This window comes from Cryptomeria japonica, chromosome 1, assembly GCF_030272615.1.
Source record: "Cryptomeria japonica chromosome 1, Sugi_1.0, whole genome shotgun sequence".
NCBI classification, from domain to species: Eukaryota; Viridiplantae; Streptophyta; class Pinopsida; order Cupressales; family Cupressaceae; genus Cryptomeria; species Cryptomeria japonica.
This window is the reverse complement of record NC_081405.1, coordinates 711,413,719-711,437,708: the sequence shown is the minus strand read 5'-3', so window position 1 is coordinate 711,437,708 and position 23,990 is coordinate 711,413,719. Positions and strand designations below refer to the sequence as shown.

At 36.7% G+C, this 23,990-nt stretch overlaps 1 protein-coding gene across 1 annotated transcript in view; it reads left to right on the top strand.

Annotated features, from left to right (window-relative positions):
- The window catches only part of LOC131062532 (uncharacterized), a 53,880-nt gene extending 33,800 nt beyond the window's left edge, over positions 1 to 20,080 (top strand). The window contains exons 10-13 of the mRNA XM_057996226.2: positions 1,327 to 1,377; positions 1,550 to 1,618; positions 18,806 to 19,075; positions 19,295 to 20,080. Of these exons, the coding sequence (XP_057852209.1) occupies positions 1,327 to 1,377; positions 1,550 to 1,618; positions 18,806 to 19,075; positions 19,295 to 19,507 (603 nt within the window). The 3' untranslated portion in view covers positions 19,508 to 20,080. The remainder of the gene's footprint in view (positions 1 to 1,326; positions 1,378 to 1,549; positions 1,619 to 18,805; positions 19,076 to 19,294) is intronic.
- Positions 20,081 to 23,990: the final 3,910 nt, after the last annotated feature.

The following is a 23,990-nucleotide window of genomic DNA, read 5'->3' as shown; positions in this document are numbered from 1 at the left end:
CATGTATACATCAATCCTCTCTCAATCACGCCATAGGAACAAAGATTTTGGCCCAAACAAGGAGCAAAAAGGGAGATCTAAGGAAATTTGCTCCTGTCCCTTTGGAAGGGTCAGGAGCGAATTTGGTAATCTTGGTCAAATTCCTAACCCTTTCAAGGTCCAAGGGCATTCAACTAGGTCTCAATTCACTTTAAGTCATTAATCTTTTTCCAATCGCCATGGGAGCAAGGTTTTATGGTTCAAATTGGGTGCAAGAAGGGAAATCTAAGGAAATTCGCTCCTGTACCTTTGGAAGGGTTAGGAGCGAATTTGGCTTTATGGCTCAATTTTCATCTGATCTTGTTTGAATTCGCTCACAAGGCATAGATAGGTCACTCCTTCGATTAGGGCTGAGAAGCAAGGGTAATGGTCTAAGCTAAGACCAAGGGAGGAGATCTAAGGAATTTTATTTGCAGCATCATTCTTCTTTCAAATTATTTACTTTGAATAAAGCTTCTGTGGGAATGGCCACTGTTCCCATAGGGTCATATTTATTTACCTTAATTTAATTGCTTTTGTATAAAGAGGTCTTCATTTTGTTTTTGCCATTTATATAATAGTGATGTTCATTGTTTAAACTCTAAATTTTTTGAGAAATGTTATGCCATGGAGACTACCAAAGTTTTATGTTTCCATGATTTAGATGCAACTCTTTATTGACTTTATTTTGCATCATAACTCATTGAACTTTTTGTTGAAACTAGCTAATTGTTTTACTTCTGTTGAGGACAAAAATGCAATTTGATACAGTGATAACTATTGTGGATAGATGAGCTTGTTATACACCCACGGTCATGATCTTATGATGTTTATGAGGTTATTGCATGCTACTTGGTTAATCATATGATTCTAATGGGTCGCTTGGGAATTATGTTATATGGTTTGGCGTAATGTGTAACTTGAGGGTTATTGGTTGGCCCTCTCCTGCTATTTAGATGAGAGATTATATATATAAGCCTCACATTGTGGTAAAGGTCTAGCGATTGTGGATTATTTGTATTGAGTAGTATAGCAGGTTTGTTTCTGGCTTTTATTCTGTTTCTGACTTATGTTAAAAAGTACAGCACATTGTCTCACCATACATTTGTGTTGTGCATTTTAGTTATATTTCAATTTTTTTTATATTGAATATTTGTCTCTCATGAGAGTGCTGTTTTCAAACTGTTATTGCAAACATATGTAGTGTTCTGTATTTTTTTATGCTGTAGGTTCTCAACTAGCACCTATCAAAATATTAAGATGATGAACTAAGTTACTAACATACTGAGCTTTTACTGTGATATTCAGGTTAGGCGCAATCTAGAGCAAGCAAAAAGAGTGTTTGAAGCTTTGACAAAGGTAATTATTAGCTGAAATCTATATATTCTGATAGTGGTTATAACTTCTTGATTTTATGTGGTTTATAGCCATGCTAAACTTATTCACTACTATGTTATTGATGGTGGTATGTACTACATCTGAGAATTTTGTGTTGTGATCCTTTGATAATCATACACATCTCTTACTACAGAGGGAAGAGAAAAAACGGGAATTCATGGAGTCTGAAATAAACTTGCAAAGGGAGCAGATTAAATACAAGGTATCTGTACCTAGCTCCAACTATAGTTTATCTTTTGGTTGTTTGATTGATTTTTACAGTTTCTATTAAAATTGGATTTGATAGTCATTGACATACTATGTTATATTTTGGAGTGTTTGATTATATGGATAATGGAGCATTATTTCATGATCATCTATGATATCGTACAGAGGTAATTTATGCCTTGCTCACCGAGAAAGGTTTTGAAGATCTAATTAATAGAGAGAGAGGTGATAGGTCAATGATCGGTGACAACTTCATCATTCTTCTCTTTTTTAACCATGAAATATACATCTATGTTTTCTTTGGCTTAACCAAGGGGGAGGATGCATTATTCTATGAAAGAATTATCTTTTGCTTTGAAGGCTTTAGACCTATTGAATCAGTCTGATCTGATCTATAGGCATTTGTTTTTATTATCATTTAAAAAAAATTAAAAATATGAAAACTGACTTGCCCTACACAGTTCACCAATTAAACTTTTGGATATTTAATTTTTGTGGTATTTGATTCACATAGTATTTGATCATCTCAAGATGATCTCAATGAGTAGTCATTACACTAATGACATTTTCCCCATGTATGTTGGTAACAATTACAAGGCAAGTGAATCCACTTTGCACATAAGAACCTTAGTCTTTTATTAGTACAGGGGGGAAACGGTGAATGCAATCCACCATTTTGGATTTTTCACTCTCTAGCCTCATCCCATTGAAAAAGGTTCTGGAACATTTAATGCCTTACAAGTCATCCTTGTCTCATAATTTGCAGTGTTACCTGGAAACGCGTTTCTGGCCTTAAGGCACATGTTCCGTAAACGGAAACTGTTTCGGGGACTTGGGGACAGCCGGAAACGCTTCCAAGCCGTCTCCGATCCCCGAAAATTTTCGGAAACCGTCCCGGAAACTCGGAAACGATCAACACTTTTTTCAGGGACCGTTGGCCATCCTCGGGACGACTGGGGATGCCCAAGCCGTCCCCTAACCGTCCTAGGGATGGATAGCCGTTTCTGGCGGTAGGGACAATTAAAAAACAATTTTTTTTTATAAAAAATATATTTCAGTTTTCAGATGCTGCCATTAAAATTTTTTATTAAAGAAAGCAATTAATTTTTTTCTAAGAAAATCCCTGATCGCAGTGAGTAATTTGTTTTTTTAATAATTAATAATTATTAATAAATAATAAATATTATAATAATTTACAAGCTGTCAAACTCAGTAAGCGATTAATTTTTTTAAATTTTTTACACAGTTTCGTTTCCGTTTCACTGTATTTCAATATAATATAATATCGATATAGTATTATATCGATGATATTCGATATCATATGATATTGATATAATACTATATCGATATCATAATGCTTTCCCAAACAAAAAAAATAACAACATTGCTTGGTGGATGAGAGGAGTTCACGACAGCGCTTAGGAAAATAAAAAATTTACTGGTGAAAACGTGAAGTCAGAGACTCAGAAGTGAAAGGGTTATTAGAATTAGAATCAAGACTCAAAGTTATAAATGTTATTATGTTGCTATGATGAATGTTATTATATATATAGCCGTCCCTTGCCGTCCCCTGTTCTAGGAAAAATAAACGTCCCGTAAACTCGTTTCCCCGTTCCCCCGTCCTAGAAACTCGGGGTAACATAGATAATTTGTGCTATCTTATAATTCTTACCAAGTGCAGCCCAATCGTTTGTTTATTTTAAGCCAAAAAATAATTTCCATGGGCATTTTGATGAGATTTTAAAATTTTTGTGGATTTTGACCTATGGAAATTTTATTCATATATATATAATCCTGGTAGCTATTCAAGGCAACATATATTTGTGTTATAAAATAAATTTTGGGAGTTTTCTTTAAAGTTTATTTTCTAGGCTCCATGAGGATGTCTCCTTGAGAATTTACATCCATTTCTGTACCAAGGACACATTTCGAGGAAATGGGTATGATGAGGAAATGCCCTCAAGGTTTTTCCCTACAAAAAAAATTGGCAGCATTTTTGGTACACTTGAAAAAAATCATAGGGGATTGCCAAGGGATGCCCTGACCCCTCTACTTCTACAAGAACCTTGAACCTAAAACAAAGACACTAACACTTAAAAATAAAAAAACTCTCACATTTTGCCATTTTGAATATCAACTGAAAATTGCTGTGTATCGATTGAAGACTTGTTGTATAGCAACCGAAGATTGTTGCTCAACAATTAAAGATTTTGGGCATTACACTTTGTCATTTTAGTCTCGTTCTTTATGATTTTTTTGTTTGCAGATACGTTTGCTCCATCATCTCACTTTTTGTGCAATCATCAAATATGCTCATGCAAACTCTCATAATTGTGAAGAGATTTACAAGACATTTGATATCATGCTTGGGTAGATGAAGCAAGCAATTCATAGCCGAGATCTTGATTTGGGATTATATGAGCATATAAAGCCCATTGTGACATGAGGATGGAACATTGAGAACACTCAACTTCATATGGAAACCTATGCCCTAAATCCCAAATGATATGCACTAAGGCCTAGGAGAGTGCTTCTTAATGATGACGAAGAGGTGAAAGAAGGGCTCATGAAGGCTCTTTGAAAGATATATAGCAATTAAGAGGCAAATGTAATTTGAATATAGTGGCTTTTCTTTGTCAATCTTTGGGGTCCAATGTTTAGCAAACCAAAAGCAAGGGCATACAGGGTTGCAATAGCTCAATTTGACCTACTAGATGGTGGACAGTGCATGGCAAGGATGCACTAGAGTTGAGGATGCTTGTCACTCAACTCCTTTTGTGGATTGTTAATTTCACTACAGCAAAAAGGAATTGGTCCGCATACAACTCCATCTATTTAGTTGAGATGAAGAGGTTTACCTCATGATGAGCGTGAGAAGTTGGTGGTTTAGTTTGCAACTTTTGGATTGTTAGACTTTAATCGCATGATGGTATGTTGATCAAAAAGAAGATCACATAGATTGATGAGGAGGCATAGGAGGGATTGGTTGGGGTTCCATTGAATGAAGCAATCCATATTGGTAGCAACTCAAAATTCAAACTCTAATTTTGATTTATTTACTATTTGCAAAAGCTCCAAATGGGTCTCCCTTGTTCAAACTTGCGTAACTAATGTTCCTTCTTATTCCCCATGCTCTTATCATATGTTGGAAGTTGCAAAGTCCAAAATAATTTTAAGTTTGGGGCATTTTCGGTCATTTTCCATGAACTAGGTAGAGTTTAGGAATTTTAGAGTTTCCCTTCTTGGCATGTTTTTCCTAGACACTATGTTGTCTTTTGGGTCCCAATTTCAATCATTCTTTTGTTTGCATATTTTGGGTATGAATTCCTTGCTATCCTCAACTTCCAATCCTTTTCACCAATATATTTTTCAGAGGCTGTGATGTGGAGATAACTCAAGCAATGATACTTTTGGCATTAGTTATTGTGTAGTCTTGATCTGCCATCCTCGACACGTGAAAGACACTTCTTAAAAGTTTTAAAACTCCTCAAAGTGTTGTCAAGCAACTTTTGGAGGTTTCTAAGGTTTGTGAACCTTTGAAATCATTGACAAGGTTTTCTTGAAGCCCAAAGTTTTGATCGAGGGATACCAAGTTTCAACATCAACAAGTTTGTGAATTTGTGAAATCGCCAAAGTAAGGACAGGTTTTTAGTTGATGGTAAGCCTTGACAAAGTTTCAAAGAATGTTTGTTGATTGGTTTGTGAGTTCACATGATTGCCTACATAGTAAATATTGATGAAGGTTTGAAGTTGACGGTAAGCTGTAACAAAGTTTAAAGCTCAAGGCTTCTATTGAAGGTTCCAAAGATTACGTGACATTTTATTCTCAAGTTTTCAAAATCGTCAAAATGTCAACAAGGTTCTAGAATTTTCAAAATATTTGACAATTTGAAAAGGACAAAGTATTGGCATTTCAAAGGGTTTAGAGTTTGGTTCATTTGACCTTGAAACCCTACAAAACTCACATTTCTCCCAATCACCACTACCTATTTCCCTACAAGACACCACAACTACTGCAAGAGGATTTTCCTACCTAAACACCATTGCTCATCTCAAGTGCACAAATTTACATGCAATATCAATGGTGGAAGATGAATACGACCATGCAATCATTAATGTGGTGGTTGAGTTCCAACTCCCAATGGTACTCACGCCTACTTTGTATTGCTCATTCAACAGATTTCATGGGATTTAGCTTAATCTTGCATGCCACATTCATGATCTCTAGTCCTTTGCCAAATTTTTGCTAGCAATTGGACGACTAGACAAGGTGCTATACAACACCAATTCATTTTTCATTTAGAGGGGGTGGGTCATTTTTGCTTTTCCATGCAATCACACATATCAAGGATTGTCTAGGTTTCAACTCTTGTAAGTCTAGTTGTTTTTAGAGCAACACTATTTGTTATTCACAAAGAGGTGTATTGTTAATTGATGCTTGTAATTGAATGTCTCCTTGGCCATTTGTAGATCTTTAGAGGAACTTCTATTTGACAGATTGTGACAAACATTCTAGCATAGATTCTTTCTTGCCACATTTGTTGGTATGATTGTAATAATAATTTTATGAATGTTACAACATTTAAAGGCTTTGCAATCTTTGTAAAGGCCTCTTCTTTATTGCATATGGATTTGTTGAGTTTGGAGAGGGATTATTAAGTATGTTTGGTTGTTTGATATCATATATTTGGTGTATGTATATGCATAGCCTATATTTTATTGTGATTGCAATGTGTTGTTTCTCTTGGTAAATTGAAACTTTGTAACCTAATGAATAAAGCCCCGGTTTTGGAAATTTATGATCCACTACACTCAAAATGAAAAACATCTTTCACTAGTAGTATAGGATTAGTTTATTAGTTTGTATGCATCTCATGATTTAGTGATTCATTTAGGGAAACATTTATAGTGAGCCATAAGCATTGTTATCCTAAGGAAACATGTTTTGGGTACCTTCATCTTGCACTTGGCAATGATACCTTTATTATGTAATAAGAGGTTTTATGTGTAGTAGATTAGTCTTTGGTCTAGCAATAGTTTATGGGGCTAAAGCATACATTGGAAACTGTTGCAGCATGCTGAGTTTGTGATTAATCTTGTTAAGGATACCTCTAGGAAAACTCTCTTGCGTTAAGCAGAGCCCGAAGTGAAGGAGAGAATATCCAATATGAGCAATTAGACTTAAATCACTCGCATTCTATTGATGAGTTGATTAATCCCCTTCGAAGATGACATCTCCCTGGGCCTAAAGCAGATTGATTTCTCTAAAGTTTGCAAGCAGTGATTTTTTGACCTAATAGGAAGGAAGCCACAAGGGATGAGGATTTGTAGTTTTGTTTCAATATTCAAATTGCAAAACCTTCTAGCAACCATTAATAGAAGAAACATAGTAATTGTATGAGTGGACAGTGTGAAAATTTAGCTAGATCTGTTCACAATGAATTTCCTAATGGTTTTATTTAGAGTATGTCAATTGACTGTATGAGCACATGTTAGGGCCATGTAGGATTAGGCTTTTAAGGCATGCAAAATTTCATCATTCAAAAGTTTGATTTATACATCCATGTTTGGATTTCTAGGTGAGTGTTTGGATGTCTCGGTATCCAAAATTGAATTTTGGTTTGAAACTTCCGAGATGGATTTTGGATGTAAGAATAGGTCTAAGGCTAGCTAGAATTTAGTTCAATACTTGGGAGAAGGCTTAGAAACATGACAAATTATGCTAGAAGACACCCATTTTTGGAGTTCTAGGTGAGTGTTTGGATGTCTAGGAGTCGAAAATTGAATTTTGGTTTGAAACTTCCCAGGTGGATTTTGGATGTAAGATTAGGTCCAGGGGTAGCTAGAAATCAGTCCAATACTTGGGAGAAGGCTTAGATACATGACAAATGAATTTAGAAGTCACCCAAGGGAATGGGCACTAAATTGGGTGCAAAATGTAAGGCAAAATTTCCGAAGTAGGTATTTTTCAACCATACACCCACTTGATAGCGATAACAAAGAGTATCTACTGAGACTGTTGTGCACATAATAATTCAGAGAGTGTAGTTTGTTAATATCTCATGGTAGTATGTTCTAGAAAAGTCTCCAATTTGATTTGCAAAATATGAAAGAATAGAATGGGGATATGGACTTATGCAATCTCGAAGAAGCGACAAAACTAAGGAGTGTGAGTGGATGAAGATTGCGAATTTGATTGCAAAACATATGCAGCAATTGGAGATAAATTAAATCAGGTTTAATTTAATGTTTGGAAATTTAAAATTTAAGAACAAGCATAAAATTTTACATAAATACTTTAGAAGCAAAATTTGATTTCACGCAGTGTTACACAAGAACATGTCCCCAAGGTTTTTCTAGGCATCCTTTTTGAAGGAGGGTACAGTAGGGGGTACCTAGCCCATACTGCGAATGACCATGAACGCTTGTAAGTTTTTTCTAGGCATTCCTATCCCCATTGTTGTAGTTTGGAAACATTCCAGAATCATCCTCTTTTAGGGAGATGATAGGGAACACCATGCCATCCTTAAGATGGTTGCAGGCATTTGTGATGTTCCTTGACCATCCTGGGGATGATGTAATGGACACCCTAGAATGCCCCAAAACTAAACCAGCCGCTAATAGGAATTTGGTCAAACAGTTTGCAGCCAACTCCTTATTTCACCGTTTAATGTTTAAACCCCTTATGGCTTCGGAAATGAAATGCTTGTTTGTTTTTATGTCTTTGCATAGATTTGAAATCACATAACATGAACAAGAAGGAAACTACAATAATATGCAAACTGAAGATTGAACTACTGCTGATAAGATGTTATTTTCAGAATCAATAAAATCAAATACATGGCAGATTATCAACTCACTAATTATTCCAGCATTATTGACATAATACTCCAGCAATCATTTTCAATCTTGCTGCTACAGTGATATGAATAGTACCCACGTGAATAGTGTTGCGGCAATATTAATTTGTCTTCAATAGGTCCAATATCTTCATAAAATCATCTCCTCAAAATGGCATAAGCATCGGACAAGTAGGGAAGAAGATATGAACAAACATTAAATCTGCTTGTAGCTGGAAATGCACCCAATCTGCTTGATAATGAAGCTGATAGCAATGGATTCCAAAGGCCAAACCCCAGGGGAATGACGTCTAGAATGTCACAAGAGAGGATAGACGTCCTCTAATGCCAAGAACGGATCTGCAACTCACACATACCAATTCTTCTCATATTCAACATGCTGAATGAAGCCACAAAAGCTTCCTTTTATTCTTTCTCCAAGGGACAACCCAACTCACTTGAGCAATGTGGGATAAAAGACGTGCAATATAAAACATATTAAAATATTCACTTATGTCTCCCTTGGGTGCCCCTTTGATTTGCACACATCCCCATAAAATAAATATTAAAGTAACACTTTAATATTTTACAATTAAATTAAATGTTACTTTAATAACACTTCAGGCATTAAAATATATTAGCAATCGGACTCCGAATAGCGCGAGTGATAGCTCGTCGGAAAGCTCTCGTCGAGGAGTATCGAATCCAATCACCAAAACTAGCCTCCGTTGTGTCTTGCTGACTTACTAAAAATAGTAAGTATGCCTGAAACTAAACTAAGTAAATCAACTCCGTTTTAGCCCAAACTGGAAATGACTAGGCCAAAACACTCCAGGATCCCCTTAAACCCTTTGTTAGCCCTCGGGACCATGTAGAGATAGGCTAACGCACATACACTTGGTCAACTGCTAAAGTGGGGACATTACAGTCCGCCCCCCTTGAAATTGCTTGTCCTCAAGCAATCTCAGTCCAGCCTGCTGTATCACCTGCTCATTCTCCCATGTAGCATCTTCCTCCGACAGGTCTCTCCACCTGACCAAATACTCCTTCACTATCCTGTTTCTGAGTTTCCTCTCTCTGGTGTCCAAAATAGCCTCAGGTATTAACACAAGCTTCCCCTCCTCACCCAAAGGGGGTAAATCTGCAGAAGGTACTACACTCTGACCAATGGCTTTCTTAAGCCTAGACACATGAAATACATTGTGTACCCGACTGCCCTCTGGAAGCTCAAGCTCATAGGCGACTTCGCCCACTCTGCGAATCACCCTGTAGGGACCATAAAATCTAGGCTTCAGCTTCTCTGCTCCGCTCCTCTTGAGCGATGACTGCCTATATGGCTGTAGCCTCAAATACACCATGTCCCCCACCTCGAAACTGCGCTGTACCCTATGTTGGTCAGCATACAACTTCTGCTGATTTTGAGCCTGCTGTATATTCTCCTTGAGCGCTCTCAGGATATCCTGACTATCCTGCAACAGATCCTTGGCTTTGGGCACTCTGCTGTCCCCCAAAGCCAAATCCATGAAGCTTGGTGCTTCATACCCATACAATGCCATAAATGGAGTCATCCTGATGGTCATGTGATATGTGGTATTGTAACAATACTCCCCCATGTGTAACCACCTGACCCAAGCTCTCTGCTGCGCAGTCACATAGTTCCGTAAATAACCTTCCACCCATTTATTTACTATCTCTGTCTGCCCATCTGTCTGAGGATGGTAGCTCATACTAGGTGTAAGATCTGTACCGCACAACCTGAACAACTCTTGCCAAAAGGTGCTCATGAACTTGCTATCCCTGTCACTAACAATAAATCTCGGTAGCCCATGCAACCTAAAAATCTCTTTGAAGAACAAATCTGCCACCTGAGCTGCTGTGTAAGAAGAGGGAATAGCAAAGAAGTGAGCAAACTTTGTCAATCTGTCTACCACCACATAAATGCAATCTCTTCCCTGCACTCGTGCTAAACCAGTGATGAAGTCCATAGAAATGCTTTCCCATTTCCTGTTCGGAATGGGCAAGGGCTGTAGTAAACTTGCAGGAAACGTGTGCTCTCCCTTATTCTGCTGATAAACTGCACACTCCCTGACATACCTCTGAACATCATCCTTGAGCCCCCTCCATGAGAACCACTCTTGGATTTGCCTGTAGGTCTTGAAGACCCCTAGATGCCCAGCTGTAGGCGCATCATGAAATACCCTCAGTATCGCCTCTTTCAACTGTGATGACAGAATCAAATAAACCCTATCCTAAAATCTGATCAATCCATCTATCACCTCATAGCGATCATTCTGTATAGTACTTGAAATCAAACCAGAAGCCCAAGTATCTCCGACATACTCTGCTATAATCTTATCCCTCCAATCTCCTGTAATCTCTGCAAGAGCACAAATGTGAGGTCTTCTGGATAAGGCCTCAGCTACTACATTCTTCTTCCCTTTGACAAACTCAATGTCAAAGTCATAAGCCTGCAATTTAGTGACCCACTTATGCTGCCTATCATTCAAGTCTCGCTGGCTCATGAAATACTTTATGCTGTTGTGATCCGTCTTGATCACAAACTTCCCTCCAACCAAGTAGGATTGGAATTTGGCCAAGGCATGCATGATGGCCAACATCTCACGATCATAAATAGAATAGCTCCTCTCCACATCTCGGAGCTTCCTACTCTCAAAAGCGATGGGGTGCTTCTCCTGCATCAATACTGCTCCAATCCCATCACTTGATGCATCACAATGAAGCTCAAAAGGGTTCGTGAAGTCTGGTAGAGCTAGGACTGGACATGAAGACATCACCTGCTTGAAATGCTCAAAACACCTCTGTGTTGCCTCTGTCCACATGAAGGCCCCCTTCTTAGTAAGATCTGTCAAGGGAGCAGTTGTCTGAGAAAACCCCTTAACAAACCTCCTATAAAAACCACATAAGCCAAAGAACCCCTTAAGCTGAGTAAGGTTCGTAGGCGTGGGCCAATCAACAATAGCTCTAATCTTTTCAGGATCCATCCGAACTCCCTTTACACTGATAATATGACCAAGGTACAAAAGCTCTGTCATCCCGAACTCACACTTAGACTCCTTGGCATACAGTGACTCTCTCTCCAAGATAGATAGCACCTCCTCAAGATGCTGCAAATGCTCCTCCCATGTCCTGCTAAAGACCAAAATATCGTCAAAGAAAATCAAAACGAATCTCCTCAAGTGCCCTCTGAACACCTGGTTCATGCAACTTTGAAAAGTAGCAAGAGCATTGGTTAGCCCAAATGGCATAACCAGAAACTCGAAATGACCATAGTGACACCAAAAAGCTGTTTTCTCAATGTCCTCTGCCCTCATACTGATCTGATAATACCCTGATCTCAAATCTATCTTTGTGAAGAAGCATGCCCCATGTAGCTCATCTATCAACTCATCTATCCTTGGAATGGGGTACCTGTTCTTAATGGTTTTCTTGTTCAAGGCCCTGTAATCAATGCACATGTGCATTGTTCCATCCTTCTTCTTAACCAAAACAACTGCTGAAGCAAAAGGGCTTTTGCTTGGCCTAATGTGCCCCATCTCCAACAACTCCTTGATGGCTTTCTCTATCTCATCCTTGTGTTTTTTGGATGACGATAGGGCGTGATCATAATGGGCTTAGCCCCCTCTTCTAACTCGATGACGTGCTCTATACCCCTATTTGGAGGAACGCCATGTGGAATACTGCCAAATACCTTGGCATGTCTATCAAGGATGTCCTGCATATCAAGCGGATGACTCTTAACCTGTGGCTCTGGTGATGCTGGCATAATCAAGCACTCCGCTGCCCACTCAACATCATCATGTCTGAACAACCTCTCCATCCTTCTCAAAGAAACTACCCTACAACCGCCATCTGATAATCCTCTGAGTACCACGGTCCTGCCCTCATGCTGGAACCTCATCTCTACTCTCTCCATGTTGAGAGTAAACTCTCTCAACGATGCCATCCAAGTCATCCCTAAGATAATGTCATAATCACCCATGTCCACAACATAGAACTCATCCTGTAGCTCATAACCATCTCCCAATCTGATGTGAAGATTTGTAATCTTCTGTGTGCATAGTAACTTGTGACCACTAGCTACCATGACTCGGAATCTTGAATGTTCTTCATTTTGCCACCCTCTCCTAGCCACTAACTGTGAATCTATGAAATTATGTGTGGCCCCAGTGTCCAACAAAGCAACCACCTTCTGTCCCTGTATGGTGCCACGCACCTTAAAAGTAATTGCCTTTTGAGCACCTGTTAATCTAGCTAGGGACTTCTCATTCCCTGAACCCTCCTCAGTGGCACTGCTCTCACCATCAGACTCTGACTGCTGCTCCTCAGCAGAGAAGTACTCCATCTGGTTGGCCTTAGCCTTCAGAGGACACTAGTGAGATAAATCCCACGGTTCCCTACACTGAAAACATAGTTTTTTCCGCCTCAACTCGTTCAGTGTCTCATTGTCTAACCTCTTTGATTCTTTTTTCTGAGGCTGAGAATCCCTATGTAGAGGTTTATTATCCTTATCCTTCTTGAAGTGTGGATCCTTAGGAGTGAACCTACTCCTAGAAGCGGAAGGTGCAAGGTCTCTCGCCTTCCGAATGGCATCCTGCAATGTGAGGGGATCATGTCCCTTCACCCAACCACGAAGAGGCTCTGACAATCCATCCACAAACAGTACAATCAACCTCCTCTCCAAAATGTCTGTAACCAATACTGATAGTCTCTGGAAATCTGAGATGTAACTGTCGATAGGACCCCACTGTCTCAACTGAGCTAACTCCTTGAAATGGAGTTCTGGATCCTTCGTATCAAACCTGTCAATCAACCTCTCAGTGAACTCTACGTATGTGTCTATCTGATTATTGCCCAATGTGACCATACCATGGTGCCACCACTCGTGTGCACTCCCATCCAAGTGCAATGCAGCATACTTAATCGCATCCTCCTCAAGCATGGGATTAAGCTGAAAATAAGTATCTAATTTCTGGACCCATGTCCGTCCTGAAGCCTTCCCTGTACCATCATAGTATGGAATAGACAACTTCCCCAACTTCTTCCTCATCTCATAATTTTGTTGTCGGTTTCCTCTTATGGGCATATTCTTGAGTCTAACATCCATATATTCCCTAAATGTCATCTCAGCCTGTAACTCAGGGCTAGAGTCCCTCCAATCATCCATAATCATATCTTGAATCTCTTGTTGTGTAGGACCGACATTATTCTGGTCATTCTGTCTCGGAGGAAACTGTGGCATGAGTGGTCTCATAGTAGAACCTGCTCTAGCATGTCCTAGTTCCCCTGTTAACCGATGCATCTCCATTACCTCCATTACCCTGTCCACCTCCTTGATTAGCATTATTACCTTGGTTGCCATTATTACCTCGGTTGGCATTATTGCCTTGATCTGCTCTCATCAACTGTTGTGTAAATGTTATAGCCATCTGCTGCAATGTAGCCTGGAGCTCCCTCTGACCCCTAGCAAGATCACTGAGCATCTCCCTAGTGCTAGGTTCTCCCCTTTCCCCATCTCTGTCACCCATGGCTGGTGCTGAAAAAAGGTCACCCTCTTCTTCAATCTCTGGTGAATTCTGTAGGTTTGTGTTTGACCTGTTTCTCCTCAAGTAATACTGATGTGCTGGACGCATGAAACCCTCACAGGATGGTAGGAAAAACAAGCTCTGATACCACTGTAATGGACACCCTAGAATGCCCAAAAACTAAACCAGCCGCTAATAGGAATTTGGTCAAACAGTTTGCAGCCAACTCCTTATTTCACCGTTTAATGTTTAAACTCCTTATGGCTTCGGAAATGAAATGCTTGTTTGTTTTTATGTCTTTGCATAGATTTGAAATCACATAACATGAACAAGAAGGAAACTACAATAATATGCAAACTGAAGATTGAACTACTGCTGATAAGATGTTATTTTCAGAATCAATAAAATCAAATACATGGCAGATTATCAACTCACTAATTATTCCAGCATTATTGACATAATACTCCAGCAATCATTTTCAATCTTGCTGCTATAGTGATATGAATAGTACCCACGTGAATAGTGTTGCGGCAATATTAATTTGTCTTCAATAGGTCCAATATCTTCATAAAATCATCTCCTCAAAATGGCATAAGCATCGGACAAGTAGGGAAGAAGATATGAACAAACATTAAATCTGCCTGTAGCTGGAAATGCACCCAATCTGCTTGTTAATGAAGCTGATAGCAATGGATTCCAAAGGCCAAACCCCAGGGGAATGACGTCTAGAATGTCACAAGAGAGGATAGACGTCCTCTAATGCCAAGAACGGATCTGCAACTCACACATACCAATTCTTCTCATATTCAACATGCTGAATGAAGCCACAAAAGCTTCCTTTTATTCTTTCTCCAAGGGACAACCCAACTCACTTGAGCAATGTGGGATAAAAGATGTGCAATATAAAACATATTAAAATATTCACTTATGTCTCCCTTGGGTGCCCCTTTGATTTGCACACATCCCCATAAAATAAATATTAAAATAACACTTTAATATTTTACAATTAAATTAAATGTTACTTTAATAACACTTCATGCATTAAAATATATTAGCAATCGGACTCCGAATAGCGCGAGTGATAGCTCGTCGGAAAGCTCTCGTCGAGGAGTATCGAATCCAATCACCAAAACTAGCCTCCGTTGTGTCTTGCTGACTTACTAAAAATAGTAAGTATGCCTGAAACTAAGTAAATCAACTCCGTTTTGGCCCAAACTGGAAATGACTAGGCCAAAACACTCCAGGATCCCCTTAAACCCTTCGTTAGCCCTCGGGACCATGTAGAGATAGGCTAACGCACATACACTTGGTCAACTGCTAAAGTGGGGACATTACAGATGACCAGATGTCACATAATGTCTTGAGCATTTTTAAACAAAAGAAAAGTTGTCATCCAGGTGACTTTGAGGCCTAGTTGTGATGAATATTTCCATCACATAAAGTTGCACGGACACGGATACAGATACAGTATCAGATATGGATACGGCCATTTTTTAAGACCCCCAGTATGGATATGGTTGGATACAACATTCATAAAAAAGCAAATACACATATTTAACACAATTTTTGAAGTTATTAGAGGAGATTTTCATTACTTCAAAAGCAATATAGACACATGATTGCTACATAAATAATTATAAGTCAATTTAACAATTTACAATATGAAAAATAGTAGAGTTGCATTGGAAGATAACCCCAAAAATGGGTCATTGAAATAGAAAAACATTTCATTTGTCTTTCTCATTTGGTGTAGGTTTTGTTTATACCCTTTTTTTTTCAAAATACATGAATGAAGTTTTTAAAAATTAAATTTAGGAAGATTTACCGCAAATTTTTGAAAAGTCAAATCTCATAGTATCCGGCATGGTTGGAAAATCAAGGTTTTCTAGGCACACATGGGTACAATATCCGACATGTATCCGGGTCATATCAGATACGTATCCATTTCGGATACGGGGATATGTGCATCCAAGGAGGACGAAGGGGTTTCTGGCTACTCTTCCATCACATAATGATTTAAATGCATCTTGCTGACTTTTCCACTACATCCTTGGTATTGTGCATATTTTGGTAATCCTAGGACTATTATGGATCCGATTTTTTTGATGTCCACATTTGAGGTGGAACATTCATGAGAATAACTCACCTAGGTATAGAACCAGCCAATATCTCCTCGTGAGAAGCTTTGAAAGACCAAGGAACAATTTCAAAAATTGATCTCCCAATTTTCCTAAATTCTTTACTTAAGCCTTTTTTGCATATTATGATATTTTGAATAATATTACAAATTAACCCCATTGGATCATTCTATATAATGATATATAAATCCCCAGTTTTTCCCTCATACATGAACTAACCAATCATCAAGGATTTTTGTTTGATGGCAGTGCCTCTTTATCTATACAAGCAAGAAAAAATTAAAACATTCTTTAATCTATTTTCTTCTTTTTTAATAGCTTCTACTATTTCTTCATTAGGTTCAACTTGGAGAATTCTTGGCAAAGGGAGGTCCTTACTGTCTTGTCAAATTGTAAATTGTTCTTCATGTTGGCCACCATCTCCACTATCTGATGCTAGCCTCAAATTTGGCTCTCTACTACTGCTTTTGCATCTTCAATATTAGCGATGTCTTTATAAGATTTTCTTACCCCTTCCATTGGTCTCCCCACCTTCTCTGTATTACATTCCAGAGCACTAATCAGAGTTGATTCCAGCTAGAGGATCATCTCTCAATTGAGAAATGGAGGATGATTGTTTGTCTCCCTTACCAACCTCAAAGCTCTTCTTCTCAACAAATTGAGATTTATAATAACTATGCAATTTTATATTGTTTGCAAGTATACAACATAACTCCCCTTTCCTGTAACGAGAAGTAGGTTGAATTTTGTAGGGTTTCAACAAGACCATGCAATGGATTTCAAGAAACAAGGAAAACCTTTTCTTTGTAACACAACACTAAGAAATAGGAAAAAAGGAAATTAAGTTTGAACTTACAAAGGAGTACCTGGAACTTGGTCTAATAATGAAAATTGCATATCCTACAATTATCATGTTATAACAGTTTCATTCTTCTGATTGAAAAATTATTTGTCATTTAATAGCTATATGTGATGTATGATAACTCCATAGCTTGTATTTTGTGAGTAATGAAATTTTAAAAAGCCATCCAAAGTCACTAACTATGGTGGGACTAGTAAATGGAAATTGTGGTACTCCCAAGCATTCTTCCACGGGAAATTTGGTTCATGAGCTTCTTACCATTACCAAGTAGCTCAACTATGCCTCTGGGCCTTTTGTTGTACTTAGATATATGTGCAAATTTGCAATGCGATAAATGTAATGCTGTTAGTTTGTCAACTCTTGTGTTCTCTCAATTGAGCTTGATGTTATGTGACATGGTTCTATAATGAATATGATGAATGCCTTATATATGAATAACTCAAATTTCGAATATTTCAAAAGTGTCCCTATTTTTTAATTCCTGTCCTCTGCAGGCTCCTCCCAAATAGGCCTCTCATTCCCTGTTGTCCCATTCCTGTGTTTCCCATACGTGTCTTAGAATCACTTAGTAGCATATGTTTCAAATTTCATGAGAATATCTTACATCATAATGTGGGTTAACAACTGCATCCATGTGCCATCATATATATGTAGATAATTTGATTCCTATAGTCGCTCTTTCATCCCACAAAATGATAAGTTGGTAAATCTACTGTCACTATATTCATTTTTAATCATCGAAAACGGTCTACACAGACTCACAGAAAGGGGTATACACAGACTCATGGAAAATAGAAGATGGTAATTAAATACATATATTAGCAGCAATAACACATTGCAGGAGATATGGCAATTTGCTGATTATGCATTCCTCATAAATTGTTACTTAAAAATGTGAAGATCTTAAATCATGTTTTGTATGTATTTATTTACTTTTGAAGGGGATTTCCACGTAAATTTAGTCAATTCATATAACAACTATATTACATTATATTTGACTTCTATGTTGGGAGAGGAGGAATCCAGGATATTGAGTATAATGAGAGCAGTTTCTGCGTTGAATTCTGTTATGAACTTGATGGAGTTAGTTTTGTTGATCCTGCTATATTTCCGATAATTGGCAAGAAGGATCATAACGATAAATCAATGCAATTAATTCTTAGATAATCTTAAGAACAGTCCTGCAAGAAGGAATAGGATATTGTCAAATGTATTGGGGTTCATGGCTGTCATTCTCAACAAAATAAGAGATTGGACAGTTAACAATGACAATGGATGTAAAATAAAAGGATTATACCACACGATGGCTATAACAAATGGAATGAAGTTGAATTCTCTTACTGTTTTGTTAAGTCCCTTTGGAAGATTAGTCCTTAAATTGCAATCAATAGTCAGTTGTTTTTTACCAATAACAGGTAGTGACTCTTTCAGAATTTACAAATTCTAGCAGACATACAAAATGTTGAGACATATTTAGGAAGCCAACTGAATAAGAAACTTCTTTAGATTTAAAAATAAATAAATAAATCTTTAAACCCTGCTGTTGAATTTTTTCTGTTTCACAGATTATTCTTGTTTATGGTTGTTATGTCTCATTACAGCATTAATTGATTCCATTGTTAAGTATCAGTTAAATTTCTTGTGAAACAAAAATATTTGTACCTCCCACTCATAATTTTTTTATGGGTGTTATGTCTCATTACAGCATTAATTGATTCCATTGTTAAGTATCAGTTGAAGTTCTTGTGAAACAAAAATATTTGTACCTTCCACTCATAATTATTTGCCATCTTTTTGCAGCATGATACCCATCATGATGAGGATGGATTTACACTTATCGGTTTCACTCCCACAAATAAGTCCACAGTAAACAAACGTGGAGATGATGAACGTGTTACAGGACTGCTTGCAAATTCTTCAGATCTGGCAAATGGTCATGCACGCATTCGTCCTGGATTTGCACAAACACCACCTGTTACAGATGCTATGCCAATGGTAGAGGCGTCAGATCAAAACAGGAGGGACTCAAAAAGAAATTACGAACAGCTCAGAGGACGTGTGAATAGAAGGGTATTCTTCTTGCCCCTGGAGAAAAGAATTCAATTTTGTCAATATCTTCAGAATTTGGTTTTTATTAGATTGTCACTTGTCTAGATTTACTATTATCAGCTTTGTTCTAGCCTATTTAAGTTGAAAGGTAATGTCACAGGATAATAAGATTCAGCATTATAAATACTACCAAGTAATGAAGTTTAATTTTAACACATTAATAAATGATGTAATTGACAGGACCCTCAGGAGCCAGTATTATTGTTTACAAGACCTCTAGATCCAGAAAGATTGGCTGCTGCTGGGATTGTGCTTCCTCGAGGGCGTGTTAGGATGGGTCGTGGAGGGCGTATTTTAGTTGATCGGTGGGATCCTCTCACTCAAACACCTTTGGGGTGGGACAGGTCTCCTTTTTCAACAGAAAGTCTTCAACCACCCCCTCCCAGGCTGTAGATGTCAATTAGCAAAGTTAGTTCAGTTTAATTACTCTCTTTAGCTGGTAAGAGTCTCAGGAGCAATTGCAAAAGCAAATCCAAGGCCTTCGTGAAGAGGAGCACTTGTAGTACCCATTGCTATTCACAGAAAGCTAATTGCATAGATCTTTCTTTAGCTATTTTTCTTTTCCAGCAGAGATAAGTCTGCACAGGTCTCTGGTTGAGGCTCTTGTACTAGTAACTTTCCAATGTATTGCCTCTGAAAATTGGCATTCATTTGAATCCAATTGAATTGTATAAGGACGAGATGTTATACAGCTATACCCGTCATACAAGTTTGTGTATTCATAGTCACTGGAGGAGCAGTGAGAGTGACATTTTGCACACGCCCAGAATGATGGGATTGCCAGCGGCTTGGCAGCTTCATTTGTTGTCACTCCTAATTTGGGTGTTGGATGTGATGCGGTCTTGATATGACCCACAATGTTGTACAATTATTTGCTTTATCTTTTTTCGGCTAAAGCAACTTTGCATTTTTTGATCTTACAGGCTCATGATGCATACAGGTTTTATTGAAATTACTCTTTATGGAGCTTGGGTGCTCATTTGTCCAATGTATCCATCTGTTGATTGGATCTTTCATACTTTTTTTTCAATAGATGAAGAGTCTGAAGAGCCCTTTCAGCGATTGGTTTCATGTTAATGTTCTTGTCATCACGTCCCTGCAAATTTGATGTTCAAGTTGTTATATGAAGTACATTGATTGCAGAGGCAGCTACAATCTGTTTTCATTCTTTGACCAAAATGGCATGTACAAATATGAAGAATATGTTTACTAATTTTCAACAGTATATATGTTCATTACTTGGTTCAAATAATTTCTCGAGATTTGCAAAGCAAGTCTAACTGTTACTGAAAGATGGGACATATTTACAGGCCACACTAAACTACACTCTACAAGTACATGATTAATTAGCAGTTTTAGAGAGGAGATTTTCTTGGATGAACTTCTGCAAATTGATGGAAGGCGCTTCTTGATACCTTGTATCTTCACAGTACTGTGCAATGTATGGTTATTTAATGTTGTAATCATTGTGCACCATATCTTGGTTGCATTCTTAACTACTGACCTAATCCAAGCTTTGTTTACATTTCATTACAGCAAGGTATGTGATCTCCGTTAAATCCTCAACTTATGTCAAAATTTAATTTGTTAGTCTATACATTGTCCACCATGATTATTATGGAAGTGTTGGAACACCTATGAGGTGAAAATCAACTTAACAAAATGAAGGCACTTCTGTGTGTGTAAGTAAACAAGGGACACCATCTGCAGGGTTTCAACCTATCAGACCCTTGATAGGGCCAAAATTGATTTGAGTATATACAACTAACTTCAGTTGAAATTTCATTGGAGACCCCAAGTAATCTCTCCCCCAAACTCTTTTTGTAGGCAAAATTGATTTGAGTATATACAACAAAATTCAATGGAAGTTCAATATTCAATTGGATTTCTTTCTTGCAACAGAGAACAAGTTGAACATCACTCACATTTTTAATAATCTCAATCTTGCTCGAGTCATACCAAACTTCGATCCTAAACCCTACTTTGCTACAAAATAGCACAAGAAAAAAAAGTTCTCTAAAACTTAAGAAAGATTTTTGTGGTATATTGGAGGCAATGCCCAAAAACGACAATTCATTATATGATTGTTTTTTCATTGCGTAGCGTATTGCAAGCAAGGATCAATATGTAGAAATTTTCAATTCAATTGAATTCAAAATTTTCTTGAAGTTATCAAGATTTCTGATGAAAAAAACATATATTCTACCTTCCTTCTTCATAATAATCTGATAAAATTGACCAAATTTTCCAAGGATACCATACTAGAAATAGCAGCAGGATAATGATGCGTCAAAAAATACAAGATAGCTGCAGTAGATGGTACGTCGAAAACACATTTTATTTGAACAATTGTTTGCTCATTGTACGTTATGTCGCGGCATTGCCCAAATGTCCATATAATTAAACAAGAGATGCATTTGCATCAAGTGTTGTGTTTAAATTAGTTCTAGAGAAATTCTTGAAGATAAAAGATATAGTCAAGACTAAAAAGCTTTAATGATATGAGAGAACTATAAAAGTTTGAAATTCTATACAAATAATTGTCTAAACAGCATATTAGAGAAATTCTTGAAGGTAAAAGATATTGTCATAGAGTAAGAAGCTTTAAGATATTGTCATAGAGTAAGAAGCTTTAGTAATATATGAAAATAACTATGAAAGTTTGAAATTATATACAAATATTTGTCTAAATAGCAGTTTAAGCAAACCATAAGTAAATATCAGTAAAATTATTAAAATAAGAAACATATATGAATCTCATTTATCAAGTATATAGATTAGATTTTTAAATATAGATGAGAAATATAAAATATATATATATATATATATATATATATATATATATATATATATATATATAAATATATAGATTAGATTTTTAAATATAGATAAGAAATATAAAATATATTAATATGAATAGATATATATATATTAAAATATTTATATCCATTTATGAAAATATAAAGATACAAATAAGATGTACAACAAGACATCAAGATAAAATATTTAACTATAAATATATCTTTTTGTAGAAGATTGGGATATACACTTTCAATATAATATATACTAAAATCTACTCTATTAAAAGTGGGCATGTCTATTGGCAAGCAATAGTGGACTTGTCATTCAAAAATTTAATATAATTTGTAATTGAAAAAAGAAAAGTTTTTATTTTTTTTAATTTTTTTTTATTGCTAATTATTTTCAATGTGAACCAACAGAAAGAAAGAGAAATGATATTTTTTTATAATGATTTAAAATATAAAATAAATACAGACTAATATTTTTGGTTAAATTTTTTAATTCCATGTAATGGTTGGCTAACTTGATAGAAAAAAATTGAATATAATGGATGCATAAATATTTTTGAAACTAAAAATCATTTCTATTGAAATCAAAATTGTCAATAAGCAAGACATCAAGAATTATGTAGAGAAGCACAAATTTTAACTTATGGTGGAAATTGATCAAATTTTGCAAGGATCAATTAGAACCAGCCTTAAACTGCGATGTTTATTAGCATGATTGTTCATGTAGGCTGCCATACATTGTTGAAATTGGTCTTTCAATATGTATTGGGTTACAAAGAAATGATGTTGACATAAAGCATGACCAAATTATTAAGTCACCTTTGACAGAACATCCATGGGATGCAAACATCATATTTTGTAGTGAAAATATAAAGGATTTGAAAGTTGATAAACACTATTTCAAAATGCAGACAAGGGAAGTTGTTGAGATTGAGATTAGGAGGTATTAATGTAACTTGAATGTGATGAAAGATTTGGTTTAAGCCAATCATGTAGAATGATCATTAAAAGATCAATAAGTTCACATCATTGAAGATTAATTGATTTGTAAAAGGATTAGATAGATTGTTATGGCAACCTGGTGTAATTCTTATCTTCCAAGATGTAGTTGCTTTGTAAAAGGATTGGATACTCTGTGGCAACATGGTGTAACTCTTATCTCCCAATATTTAGGTTCTTTGTAAAAGAATCTGAGAGACTACATGGCAACATGGTGTAACTCCTATATTCCAAGATGATATTGTTTTGTAAAAGGATCAAATAAACTACATGGTAACATGCTGTAACTCCTATCTTCCAAGATGTAGTTGCTTTGTAAAAGGTTTAGGTAGATTACATGACAACATGGTTTAAATCAAGATAACCCTTCAATGAAGGAAGAAGAGGTTTTAAGACAAAGTTAGATATTTGGATTTATGAGAATATTTTGGGTCCTGTTACAAACTACTAAATTTGGATTGGATGGCTTCATAATTGCTTTGTCCAAATAAGTGTTGGTTTGTATAGGAGAAAAGAAACAATTTTGTTAGTGTGAGTTTCACAATGACATCCAAAAAGTAGGAACTTTTATAATCACCCCCTAATGACAAGTAATAGTTTTGTCACATGACAAAATGATCATGACATTCTAAGTTCCTCAATTGTTCTACTTTGTCTTTTGAGCTTATTTTATTGATTGTAAAGCATATATATGCTATTGTATAATCAAAATAATTATTGACTTGACATTTAATTGGGAATAGAAGTGGATTCAAGTGTTTAGACAACTACAAAACTATGAGGTGTTCATAGAGTTTTCAAGAGATCTTATGGATTGAATAAGTTTAATTTACATTGTTTTTGTGCCTACTAGGCCTAAGGTTTGTAATGTCTTGGAGATGCAGACCTAAGGTTTGTAATGTCTTGGAGATGTAGACCTAATGTTTGTAATGTCATTGGAGATGGTGAGTATGTGAGTAATTTGGTTGTCATTTAATGGAGTTTTTTCCTCAAAATTTGGGCTCTCCAAGATGAGTATGTATATCTTTGCTTGTGTGATTGCTTACTCTCATCACTTTGCATTTATT